This window comes from Colius striatus, chromosome Z, assembly GCF_028858725.1.
Source record: "Colius striatus isolate bColStr4 chromosome Z, bColStr4.1.hap1, whole genome shotgun sequence".
Classification (NCBI taxonomy): domain Eukaryota; kingdom Metazoa; phylum Chordata; class Aves; order Coliiformes; family Coliidae; genus Colius; species Colius striatus.
Genome location: NC_084790.1, coordinates 49,743,858 through 49,756,849, shown reverse-complemented (window position 1 = coordinate 49,756,849; position 12,992 = coordinate 49,743,858). Strand labels below are relative to the sequence as shown.

General features: G+C 43.1%; 1 protein-coding gene across 1 annotated transcript; it reads left to right on the top strand.

The window, feature by feature from the left end:
* The first annotated feature begins 583 nt into the window (after positions 1 to 583).
* Positions 584 to 2,077, top strand: S100Z (S100 calcium binding protein Z). Its single transcript, XM_010202748.2, has 2 exons — positions 584 to 724; positions 1,919 to 2,077. The coding sequence occupies exons 1-2, from the start codon at positions 584 to 586 to the stop codon at positions 2,075 to 2,077; spliced, it is 300 nt and encodes a 99-aa protein (XP_010201050.2).
* The last annotated feature ends 10,915 nt before the right edge of the window (positions 2,078 to 12,992 follow it).

Below are 12,992 nucleotides of genomic sequence, written 5' to 3'. Positions count from 1 at the left end.
AAGGAAACCCTCGGAGGTGCCTAGCTTGCATTTATTTATTCATTCCAGGTAATTTATAGGAAAAAAAGAGGTAAGCCCAAGCAAGGACAACTGAATAAATTAAAAGCTGATGCTTCTGTCCTTTCTACTTGTGACTTTAATCACCTAAGAAACTGGTGTGGAGCCTTCTGTATAGATGTGTATTCACTTTGGCTTCTGTTGACTTCATTTTCTTGAGAAAATTTTTGAATGGACGGATAGGAGGATATGCCTTCATTTTCCCTGTGTTTTCAGCTATGGGTATGAGAAATTTCTTTTGCAGTAATTTTACATAATAAATATATAATAGATCACTTTCTTAAAGGTTTTTCTTTCCATTTACATTTTCAAAATAATTGCTAGTGAGACATGTTTTATTTAATGGTCTAGCCTTACTCATGTACAGCTGATGGGATGGATTGTCTGAAAATGCATTTTTTCAGTACTTGAAACAATCTTTCTCTTCAGCTAGCTCTGTATTATCTCCCTGAGACTGGTCTTTGGTTTGACTTCTGTGCAACATCACTGACTGTATCTTTGCCCTGCAGCTCTCTCACTCATTGCTATGTCCACGCCACTGGAGGATGCGATGGACACTTTAATCAAGATTTTCCATCACTATGCTGGCAAAGAAGGAGACAGATACAAGCTTAGTAAAGAAGAGCTCAAGGAGCTCCTCACCAGTGAGCTCACTGACTTCCTTTCAGTAAGATGTATTTCCTGAACCTCTTGTTTTATGGGTGGGATAAGCAGCTATTCAAGTTTTCAGGAATAGCATCTCCTTCTGCAAGGCATATCCTGCAATAGATTCTAAAGTTGTCCTTGTGGAGCTGGACAGGGGAGCTGAGATCAAAAGTACCATTTATATTTTTGGAGGACAGTCCAGCCCTGCTGCCTTGCCATGTGCCACCACCAGCAGAGCCAGGTAGCTGTGCTCTGCTTACTCCTCTGTGTTTTTGAGCAGAAGGGCAAGGGCAACCTAGAAACAGTAGCAAAATCAATGATAAATCAGGCTTTAATGAGTTTTTTGTTTGCTTGTTCATTACTCATAATAGGTCATAGATAAACCTTTTGAAGAATTAAATCCAACAACCCATTCTCATGAGACAAGAAAGTAGCTTGTGCACAGTGACTAAGACACAGTTACAGCTGCTTGTGTGCACTGCAGAGAGATGCTAAGAAAATCCTTTCAGCAATAAGCTGCTGATCTGGGTATTTCTTTGCACATTTGTTACATTCTGCATTACACAGCATGGATGCTTTTTAGAGAATAACAAACAGATTTATAATTGCTTTTCTGTATCCTCTTAATTGTGAAAATGGTTGTGGACCCTATCATCACCAGCAGGAAATTTGCTGTTGTTGTTACTTCATTTCCTTTAATTGGATTTTTCTTTTAAACCTGGCTATTGATTCATTATTACTAGATTCACTGTTCTTACTCCTGCTGAATAGGATGCATTGTTTACTAAGCAGAGATCTTCTGAATTTGATGAATGGATGTACAATGAAACCACTTATGGATAGCCTGTTGAAAATCTAAGTACTGTTTGTTGAGGGATGATACAGAGAAATGCACATTATAGATCCATCTTGTCAAAACAAATCCGTGCCTAGCAGCTCCTAAAATGTGTTTAGTATATTTCAGTGCCTATTCAGTACCTGCATTCTTTCTAAGAGCTACACTGTCTTTGATTTCTGCTGCTATGTGCTTTTAGGACTACAGGCTTATGTTTTTAATGCCATGGCTAGTGGTATACTACTATTCAGGTGCATATTTCATGCTGCCTTGTGTTAAATAGCACCAAGGCTTATGACATAGCAGTGGGTGGCAACACCAGGAGTGTCAGAACAACACATTCAAGATCAGCACATCTAAGTCATTCTTCTTTCTTTCTAGGGCCAAAAGGATCCCCTTCTGATTGATAAGATTATGAAAGATCTGGACTCCAATGAGGACAATGAAGTGGATTTTAACGAATTTGTCACTCTGGTTGCTGCTTTGACTGTGGCATGTAATGATTTCTTTGAAGAACGGCTAAAGAAAGAGGGCTTTTAAAAATGTTCAATACAACCAATTTCCTGGCCACGAAGGTGTGCAAAACACACCTAGTTAGGTAGCCTTTGATAGCATTTAGTGAATGCAGACCATCATCCCTCCAACTGTTACTGCTGTTTGACACTCAGCAGATCAACAGCTGGTGTAGGCTGGACCAAAGCCAGTTTACACTACTGGAGATTCAGCTTTCAATACTTTCGGTCTTTGCGCTTCATGCACCTGTAACACGCATTCATCAGTGGCCAAGGTCAAGGGCTTGTGGTGATGGATTGTTTGGCAGCAGTTGAGACTTCTGTTCCTTAAATGTCAGTGGGAAGTAAAAGGCACAGGAATGTTACTTATATATTTTCTGAATTGGAAAATTTGGAATGAGACATGAAACTTGCAATTTAGATTTCAGTCATGCTTTAATAACCATATTTTGCAACTCAAAAAGAGCAACTTGTTTTTTGCTCAGCTCTGCTTATTCCAAAGCCCTTTTTAGATGCTGCTCTATACATCCCCACACTCTCATATTTTAGATGTGGGCACAGCTTTCTCCTGATGCCAGAGCAGATGGTATTGCTTGCCATTGTTATGGGTTCATTTTCCCCACCTTTCCAGCTTCAATTTTGATGTGTTGGCATTACTGCATCCCAGTAGTGCACCTCTTCATTCAGAGTAAATGAATTTATTCATATGATAAATTATTCAAATGTATAGAAGATTTAGTCAGCAAAGTGCTCTGAGGGCTGATGGAAGGACTGTTTCATCAAGGGAGATGTAAATGCCTTCTGCTTTCTTTATTCTGGCACTCTTAAGAAGAGGACTTTTAAAGGATCACTTATGGGGGATTTAACAAGATCCCAGGGTACAGCTTTGCAATGTGAGTCATCTTATGGAACAATGATTTCATCTCACATTGATAGAGCCAAACCACGACACAAGTACATGAAAGCAATGCAAAAGGGGCAGTGAGACTGCATGGCCAGGTGTGGAGACGGTGTGACAATTTCTTTCAGTATTAACCTACTCTTGGGTTGAATTAAGAGTACTTCTACACTCCTGTTTGAGTTAAGCATACTTCCAAATCCCTGTGAATCCTCAGCAGCAAAGTGTCATGGTTTTTTTCTTTAGCAGAGACCTCTCTTTGTTCCTTGGTATTTGTTGGAAACTTCAAACTATAATAAAAAACATCTGAATTAAAGAAAGATTTTCTGTTTGCATAAGAGATTAATAAAAAACCACCCCTCAATGAAGAAGTTCCCTGCTAGGCAATATTTGAAAAATGCATTTTAGTTGTGTCCTTTCCCCAGACCCCTGGACATCATTCAGTAAAGACTATAATAGTCACATATAATTAAAAAGATGTAATTTATTGTCATAAAGGGGTTCTATGGAGTCTAATAAATATAACAAGGGGAAGATATCATCCTAAGAAAGGGGCCACCAGAAAATTACGTTATCCCAGAAAAAAAGGAGAATTTGCAGTAGTGGCAGAGTTGCTTGTTAACAGTTCAGTGACAGAAGTTACATAGGATTCACAGATCTTCTATGGAAACATAGCAAAAAGTATTCAGGTAAAACTGACAACAATTCCACAACTTTTTGCCCCCTGCGATGTCATGCACCACAACATCATTGCAGTTGTTGGACCAGGATGACGGGACTATCAGCCAGAAGAAAAGTAAGGCTGCTTTCATAGTTCCCCTTAGGTCCTGCAGCCTGTTGCTAGTGTCCAAGCTGTTACCCTTTCTCCAAGAGGAAGAAAAAGCAGCTTAAAGCTTTGACTTCAAGCAAGAAATAACATTGTCCCAGTAAGGACCAATTTCTTCATTGTGACTTTCGAGCAAGTGGCTTTTTGGAATGAAGCTCAAAAAAGTCCATAAAGACTCTGCTCATCTCTGATGAGCTGCTATACACATAGCAGCCCGTGTGACAAGTAAAGTTGTGCCACATCACAGCTGGCTGCAATGATATGCCCTGGGGTCATGCAGTGAGAGCTGCTCCTATGATGGAGAGGGTCAGCAAAGTCATCTTATCAGTTAAATTTACTAGGGATCAGAGCCCAGAGGGTGGTAATCAATGATACAGCATCAAGTTGGAGGACTGTGGCCAGTGCAGTTCCACAGAGATCAGTTCTGGGGCCAGTCTTGTTCAATATCTTCAGCAACAACCTGGATGAGTGTACCTTCAGGAGGTTGGCTGATGACACCAAACTGGGAGGACTGGCTGATTGCCCAGAAGGCTGTGCTGCCATTCAGCGAGATCTCAAGCGGTCTGAGAGTTGGGCAGAGAGGAACCTGATGAGGTTCAACAAGGACAAGTGCAGAGTCCTGCATCTGGGAAGGAACAACCCCATGCACCAGTACAGGCTGGGGATTGACCTGCTGGAGAGCAGCTCTGCAGAGAGAGACCTGAGAGTCCTGATTGATAATAAACTAACCATGAGCCAGCAATGTGCCCTTGTGGCCAAGAAGGCCAATGGCATCCTGGGGTGCATCAAGAAGAGTATGGCCAGCAGGCGGAGGGAGATTCTGCTCCCCCTCTCCTCTACTCTAGTGAGGCCTCATCTGGAGTCCTGTGTCCAGTTCTGGGCTCCTCAGCTCAAGAGGAACAGGAAAGTGCTGGAGAGAGTCTAGAACAGGGCCACCAAGATGATCAGGGGACTGGAACATCTTTCATGCGAGGAAAGGCTGTGGGAACTGGGACTGTTTAGTCTGGAGAAGAGGAGATTGAGGGGTGATCTTATTAACATTTATAAATATCTAAAGGGTGGGTGTCATGAGGTTGGGACATCCCTTTTTTCTATAGTAGCTAGCAACAGGACAAGGGGTAATGGGATGAAGCTGGAACAGAAAAAGTTCCACTTAAACAAAGGAAAAACTATTTCACTGTGAGGGTGAGGGAGCCCTGGCACAGGCTGCCCAGAGGGGTTGTGGAGTCTCCTTCCTTGGAGGTCTTCAAAACCCCCCTGGCCATGTTCCTATGCGATCTTATCTAGATGACCCTGTTTCTGCAGGGGGGTTGGACTAGATGATCTCTAAAGGTCCCTTCAAACCCCTATCATTCTATGATTCTATGATTGAGTACGGCTTAATCCTTCTGCGGAAGGGTCTTGCTAGCATAGAAGCTATGGGTGAATCAGAGAAGAATGACTCAAATGATCTTTATTCCAACAAAATTTTGTAAAAACTCATAAATCACCCCTTTTTTGGCTCAGCTGGTTAGATTTTTCTTGTTGCTGTTTTAGCTGCAAGGATGACTGAAACTCCAAGAGCTTTAAAGAAGAAAACTTTTTTCACAAAGGCCGGAGACCAAGCAGGAAAGAGAAAATACTGGAAAGCATATTCAGATGCCCAAAACCACGAAGCTTGGAACAATTTAAGATTCTTGGATAAGGGACTTGCCATCTTGATCTTGGGCTAACATCTTAGAAATGGTGTCTAATTACAAGCAGTTTTTTTTAATTTATGTTATCAAACTCTGAAAAACACAATAGAAAATTGAACAACATGATATGGCCCAAAATTTTCAAGTTATGTTAAAGACCAATAAAAATATGGCAAAGACAGACAAAATCTTTTCTAGCAATTGTGAAATTGTTTTGCCTGTTTGTTTCTAAAAAGCAAATTTTCAGAAGATAAGTGATATTCACTTGAAAGTCTCAGCCTCTGCCATTTGCTTCTATTTCAGTTCAAAAGAGACTTGAAGTGCCAGTGCAACTGGATACACGAAGCTTGACGCACTGTCATTAAGTAAATTCATAACCTCTTCAGATTCAGTATCCAATTGCAAATCTCTAAGAGCTGAGTATAACAGCACCATGATGACAAGTGCTTTGCAATCCAGCAGCCCTCCAAGTTCTGACTTGCCAGCTGGGTCCACTAGGAAGGGACCACTTTTTTTGCTCTACAGGAGCATAAAGGGTGTGAAGCTACTAGGCCACTGGAGCTACTAGGGGCAGCACAACAGTACAGTGGTTTGAGGTGCCTCCCTGTATGCTCTGGAAAATCTGAGTGAGGCTGCCTTTCAATTTCCTGTGGTGAACTTGCATTTGCTTCTCACTCTTGGAACCACAACGTGCAGGCTGGCAAACTCCCTGGGCTATCAGTATGATGCTTGCTTTCTTCATTCTTTTCCCTTAGCAAACCAAATAATCCCAGAGCAAAGGCTCTGGGGTCTCCTCCAACACAGCAGTCACTGCTGTGGGTGCATGGCCACAGCAACATGGTGGGTGTACACAGTGTGAATGGAATAGACTGTATCCTCTCAAAAGCTGGTGCAGGTATACAGTGAAGCATGGCTTTGTGATATCCAAAGCAGATGGGTAATTAATACTGACAGAAGAAGAGGGACAAGAGCTCTCTTGTAGCAGTGCAGGGGAGCTCCAGGTCACTCAGCCATCCAAGGCACATCCTCTTTCCAGGCTCCATGATGCAGCACAAAGCAGAGTGAGGCCAGGAAAGAGACCCTTAGGTACAACACAGAGCCCATTGTCCTAGCCCTGCAGCAGACAGAAAATATTCATCTTCTCTTCAGCTTCAGCCCTGAAGAAGTTGGGTAAATGGCCAAACACAAAACTTGTCTCTGAAATCAGATGAATCTATATTAAGGTTTTTGACTGATAGGAAGATTTGTTACACTGTGATATGACGTCACATCCATGTCTAATGAGGGTTTTGATTGACAGACCAGCAATTATTAGATGTGTCTTTAGGGATAATTAAGTCTGTTGAATGGTACTGTATTGTTTGAAGAAGAAAAAGAGGTCACATGTTCAATTTTATCTTTTTTTCTGCCGCATGACATGGTATGAGAGATTATGTTTCATTTGTGATCTGGTAACTTGTTTTCTAAGTTGACCTCATCCTCTGAGTTGGGGTATGGTAGGTCAGGGGCCCTGAGCAACCATCAGAGAGAGCACATAAATGAACTGCAACAAATACATTTTTTTAAAAACTCCTCCACTACAAAACACCAACACCAAACCCCTCCAAAGCTACCCTTTTTAAATACCAACCCTCAACCACCTGCAATCAGTTGCGTACAAGGGGCAACTCCCAAGGAAGAGAACTGCAGCTGCATCCACTTATTTAGCCCTCACAAGTAGATTCTCAGCTGATGTAAAAGAACAGTGCCTAGTGCTCTTAGAGGGATAATTTTGCTACAGCTGAGGACACGTGCTTGAGACTTTAAATTAGCCTTCAATGGAAAGTTATGTTTCTATTACTTGATTGGTTAAATAAGGACATGTCTGTAAAATTGCGTATATTGCAAGAAGGCAGCTAAGAGGAAGACAGGAGGAATGGTTGCTCAGAGCACAGGTATATGGAAGGAAAATAGTGGAAATTACTCCTGTGATACATCTCCTTTAAATTCTTTAAATCTAAGCTGTCCTCTTAAGTCCTAGTTGACTTTGTGGGTTGCAGAGCAAATTATCATACTCTCAACTATCTATTTGTGGAGTCTGCCTTAAAACTCCATGTATTGCTCTGACTTTACCCAGAGCTGCATGAATCCAGAAAAGCACTATGTGGAAACAGAATAGATCTATGGAAGGGAAAAAAAATGGATAGAGATCTTGCAAAGAGCAGAAAAACAACTGAACAACCCAGAGAATGAGTTAAGGCTGTATTTTGGATGTTGAAAGAGGGCAAAAAGTTGAGAATACTACAAAGAGATGCAAGTTTCCCAGCTCCAACTGGGCACTCTGAATGGTAGCAACAAATAGGTCCTTGTGACTGAGCAAATGATGTCTGGGTGAGACACAGAGCTGGAAAGCTCTATCCTATTAAACTATTCATGTCTTGGTGAGGTGAAACCAAAGCTCTCTTTCTCTTGAGGCTAATGACCTAATTCTTCAGTTTTCATGGAGGGAAATGGGTTTTTTTCTGTCATCTTTAGTGTCCCAGGAATCATATTACATGAAGGACATTCATCAGCCTTTGAAAGACGGGTGCACTTTCTGTTTGGAATGAAAAGGCTCATTGGCACATCTGAGGTAAAGATGGTCTGTAACACTGCTATCAAAGGTGAAGCTGTTTTCAGAATTCATGAGATTGAAAAATACTGATCAGATGACCTCAAAGTTCCTCAATGTTTATCATTTTTACAACAACACAAAATATTCTAGTATTTTTACCTAAAAGTGTTTGAATTCCAACTGATAAAAGTGTTTGACACTGCAGCCTGTACTGCACAAAGGATAACCTGTGAGCAATCACATTCACGTGAAAAATCAAGGACTAAGTGGTAGAAGCCTTTGAAGGGATAAATTTACCATTACATTGGCTATACTGGCATCTCTTATCTGAGTCATACAGAGCAGTTGAATTATGTAACAATCCACAGTGTTTCTGAAATGGGCCCATTACTGTGATGCCTAACACTACCAGAGATGACTGTGTTGAATCATAGCTTTTTCCTGGATGAGAAACACTCAGTCAAGGAGATAGTATCACTTCAGCTAAGAAATACTTGTCCTTTGGTAGAAAAATATCTTAAAATACCAGTTAACAAAGTGATGTTTTGTCAAATGTGGAGTTTGTTCTTCATAGTGACCCAGGTCTAAGGAATTTTGGAACATGTAAATGGTAAGATTTCTCAATATATATGAAAAATAATGTTCTGTATAATAAAATGACCTCAGCACTGAAAAGAAAGTGAAAAATTTAGCATCCCTTTTTTCTATAGTAGGTAGTAACAGGACAAGGGGTAATGGGATGAAGCTGGAACACAAAAAGTTCCACTTAAACATAAGAAAAAACTATTTCACTATGAGGGTGATGGAGCCCTGGCACAGGCTGCCCAGAGGGGTTGTGGAGTCTCCTTCCTTGGGGGTCTTCAAGACCCACCCAGACATGTTCCTATGCAACCTGTCATGGTTTGACATGACAGCCTTTTTTGGTAAGGGGGAAGGAGCTGTAAAGATGGCTCCTGTAAGAAGTTGCTCGCAACTCTCCCCAGCTCTGAGCCAGACCCACTGCTGGGGCTGAGCCAATTAGATGCCTCCACGATCACTTTTTAAAAAGAAGCTGGAAGGGGAGGTTTCTTCCTCCATCTTCTTTCTTTCTTCTGCCCCTTCTTCTTTTTCTGGCTGGTGGTGGTGCAAGGAGTAGGAACAGTGAGAGAAACAAACATACACTCCAAAGTCAGTGATGAAAGAGAAGAGGTGTGCTGGAGCAGAAACTCCCCTGCATTCTGTGGAGAGAACTGGTGAAGCTGAGATTTATTTTCATTTCTTTAAAGACCCTGCATCAGGGGCAAAGACTCATTTTGCTAAAGCTGATACCAAGCCAGGGACAGTGATTTTGGCCGGAGGAGGCCGTGTCCTGAAGGAGGGACCCAATATCCACAGCTGTAACTGTGGGGAGGAACCCACGACAAAGCAGCTCATTAAACTTATGCCCAGAAGAGGCCTTGTCCCAAGAGAGGGACCCTGCAACTGCAGAAACTGCAACCGCAGTGAAGAATCCATGCCAGAGGTATTCACCAAGGACTGTGTCCCGTGTGAGGGACCCTGTATCGGCAGACGCCGCAGCTGCTGGGAACAACCCACACCAGAGAAGTTCATTAAGGACTGTGTTCTGGGGGAGGAACCCCGTGTTGGAGCAGGGGAAGAATGCCAGGAGTTGTCCTCATCTGAGAAGACAGAAGCGGCAGAGCCCGTCTGTGAGAGACTGACCACATACCCCATTCCCTGCCCCCCTGAGCTGTTGTGGGGGGGAGGAGGTAGAGATATCGGGAGCAGTGAGCTGGGCCCGGGAAGAAAGGAGGGATGGGGGAGGGAGATCTTAAAGTGCTGGTTGCCATTTTCTCATCATCCTACTCCCTTTTTGCTTTTATTCTGTTCTGTTTCTTGTAGAATAAACTTTCCTACTTTCCTAAGTCGAGTACTGGAGTCTGTTTTGCCCGGAACCGTAACTGGCAGAGAGCCCTCCCTGCCCTTGTCTCAATCCACAACAACCTTGCTTATCTTTTTACTCCAATTTCTCTGGGGCCTCCGCAGTCCTAACGAAGGTGGGGGTGAATGGGGGCACTGAGCGAGAGACTGTCATGGTGCTGCTGTGCTAGCTGGGCCAAACCATGACAAACCTGATCTAGATGAACCTGCTTCTGCAAGGGAGTTGGACTAGATGATCTCTAAAGGTCCCTTCCAACCCCTGCCATTCTATGATTCTACAATTCTTCTCTCCTCCCCGGGAGAAAACTTTTCTCTACTCTCACTTTTTGCTTTGAGTCACAGGCAGAGCTAGTAGTGATAACCGCCCTCAGGGTAACCCACTGAACTGCGAGTTTCACAGTTCTTGCTCTTATTCAATGCCATAAGTAGTGCTAATGCAACACTTATCATCAAGCCTGCATGATGCTGATAGGCTTCCAGTTCATAAATCACATGCGTTTGTCATTTCTCTGAACCACCTGACAAATCACATATCTCTTGTGTCAAGCTGCCCAGAGTTAACAAGCTAGGCTAACTTCACCTTATGGAAAGTTCAGCTCTATTTAAAGCCAGTTTAGACACATACAAAGAAGTAATTGAAGTATTATTACAGCCAAAAGTAGCAGTACAGAGCTGGGGCAAACAGGTAGCCTCAGTGATGGAGCTCAGGAGTCCTAGGCCTCAGGTTGGATCATGGACTGTTGAGAAACCTGACTGATGCTGCAACCAACACAAGGTTCAAGGAATGAAGCACAAAACGTGGTCTCAAATTTGGTGTTTCTGCTGCTGGGAATGCTCTCCTTTAGTTGTCATTGGAACTGTGATTGGGTTCCAGTAAAAGGGATATACAAACCACCGACGAGGCCAGTTTCTCTACTTTAGTCTTCTTGATCTCTGGCTTTCCTATTGTATATCCGTAGCCTAGCTGCTTAAACTGTACATGGAGAAATTAGCTGATGGATTTTGTAGAATGGGTGGTTACCTACCAATAATTGTCACGGCAACAATCAAACTCATTTTTCATATGCCACAAACAGTCTCTGAATGCAGTCCTGGTCACAGCCACAGTTACAGATCTAAGACATCTGGCAGTTGCAGTTTGGATCCTCCAGGTAACAGGACCGTTGGACATCTACCTTTCTCAGTCTGTGCACTGGGTTGCCTCCTGGTTGAGCCTTGGTCCAGACCTATTGCAATGTGATGCAGTGGATGCCTGTGCTGGATACACAGGGTGATTGCAGAGCACTTATCTGAAAATAATTTTTTCCTTATCAGCTGTAGCACTAAGCATAGTCTAGTCTCTTAGTGAAGAGGGACCTGATGGTTGCTGATGGATAATGTCTGCTGAGTACCTCTCATGGTTTAGCAAGGAGCAGCTTTTGCTTGGTAACAGTGGGTTGCAGCAAGAGTTTTTGGACCCTCCCCCGGTTCCTGGGTTCACACCCACCTCCAGCTCGGCTGGGCCAATCTGGTGCCTCTGCCATCACTAATTAGGGACGGGAATTTGAAGTGCTGGCAGGAGAGGAGAGGCAGAGAGGAGCTGCAGCCTTTGGGATAAATGCACATCGGAGCGGCTCGTGTAGGGCTGCCGTGTGTGTGAGGTACCCCACTGACTTGCAGGGAGGATGGGTGCAGAGCCCACCTGTCCTGACGGGGAACAAACAGCAGAAGCTATCGGGAATAGACTGACTGAAACCCCCACTCCCTGCCCCTCTGAGTGAGGAGGTAAAAACACCGGGATCAGGGCTCTGAGCCCGGGAAGAGGGTGGTGTGGCAAGAAGGTGTTCTTAAAGGGCCGGTCGGACTCTTCATTGTTGTACTACTTTGTGTTGTTTTATCTTGGTTATGTTTTGGGTTTTTGGGGGTATGTTTTAGTTGATGTTGCATTAAATTATTTTCTGTTTTCTTCCCCAAGCCGAGTGGCCTGGTCTGTTTTGTCCTGAACCTTAAGCGGCAATTAAGCTTTCCCTGCCCTTTGGCAATCCTCAGCCTCTTCGGTACTTGAGGCTTATGTTCCAGCTTGTACCCATTGCCCCATGTCCTATCGTTGGACATCACTGAGAACAGCCTGGCTCCATCCTCCTGACACTCGGCCTTTACGTATTTGTAATCATTAATGAAATCACCCCTCAATCTCCTCTTCTCCAAGCTGAAGAGCCCCAGCTGCCTCAGCCTTTCATCATAAGGGAAATGGATACTCCACTCTCTTCATCATCTTGGTGGCCCTGAGCTGAACTCTATCCAGCAGCTCCCTGTCCTTCTTGAACTGACGGGCCCGGAACAGGACACAATATTCCAGATGTAAATTAAGTGACATGAAGTGTTGGTAATGATTTGTAATTACTGAATACAGATTTAGTTACCCCAATGTTTTTGGTGGTGACTTACGAGAAGAGGGAACTGAACCAGAAGCAGGAGCTCTATACACGTTTGGGTCTAGCTTCTCGGTCTCTAAGTTTTTGAAGTGGTCTTCTGTGAGTCTGAATTGGTTTCCTAAAGATATCCAGGGCTCTGATTTGCCATATGGCCTCCCCTTTGCTTTCTTTTCTGTGGTGTTATTTCAGAGCAATAACTGACTGCTAGCATGCAATTTATCAAGGATAGGACCAGAAATTTAGCCCACACTTGTGGCATCTATGACACTTCAGAGACATTAGAGTTTCTTTCTCACCTTAATCTGGGCTAACTGACCCCATTGTTCAAGAATAATATACTGAAGGATTTGCAGTAAGTTGAATGGCATACATGTATAATAAAATACAAATGATTTGCAGCAATCCTTTACCCTGCAACAGATAAGACATCAGATAAGACCTGCAGCCACACAATAAAAACAAGGATTAGCTATTACAGTGTCCCCCAGACAGATGCCACACAGGAAAAGAAAAGCTAGCACCTGAATTAATTCTAAGTTGCAGTGGAGATGAGCTTAAGGCTCAGCACAATGTTTAGCAGCTGACACTGTTAATAGGATGTTTCAAGTCCAATCAG

Bases quoted from the DNA above. Each gene is read 5' to 3' on its own strand.
- S100Z (XM_010202748.2), top strand. From the start codon at position 584: ATGTCCACGCCACTGGAGGATGCGATGGACACTTTAATCAAGATTTTC. The intron at 725-1,918 runs GTAAGATGTATT...CTTTCTTTCTAG, and splicing joins AGCTCACTGACTTCCTTTCA to GGCCAAAAGGATCCCCTTCT.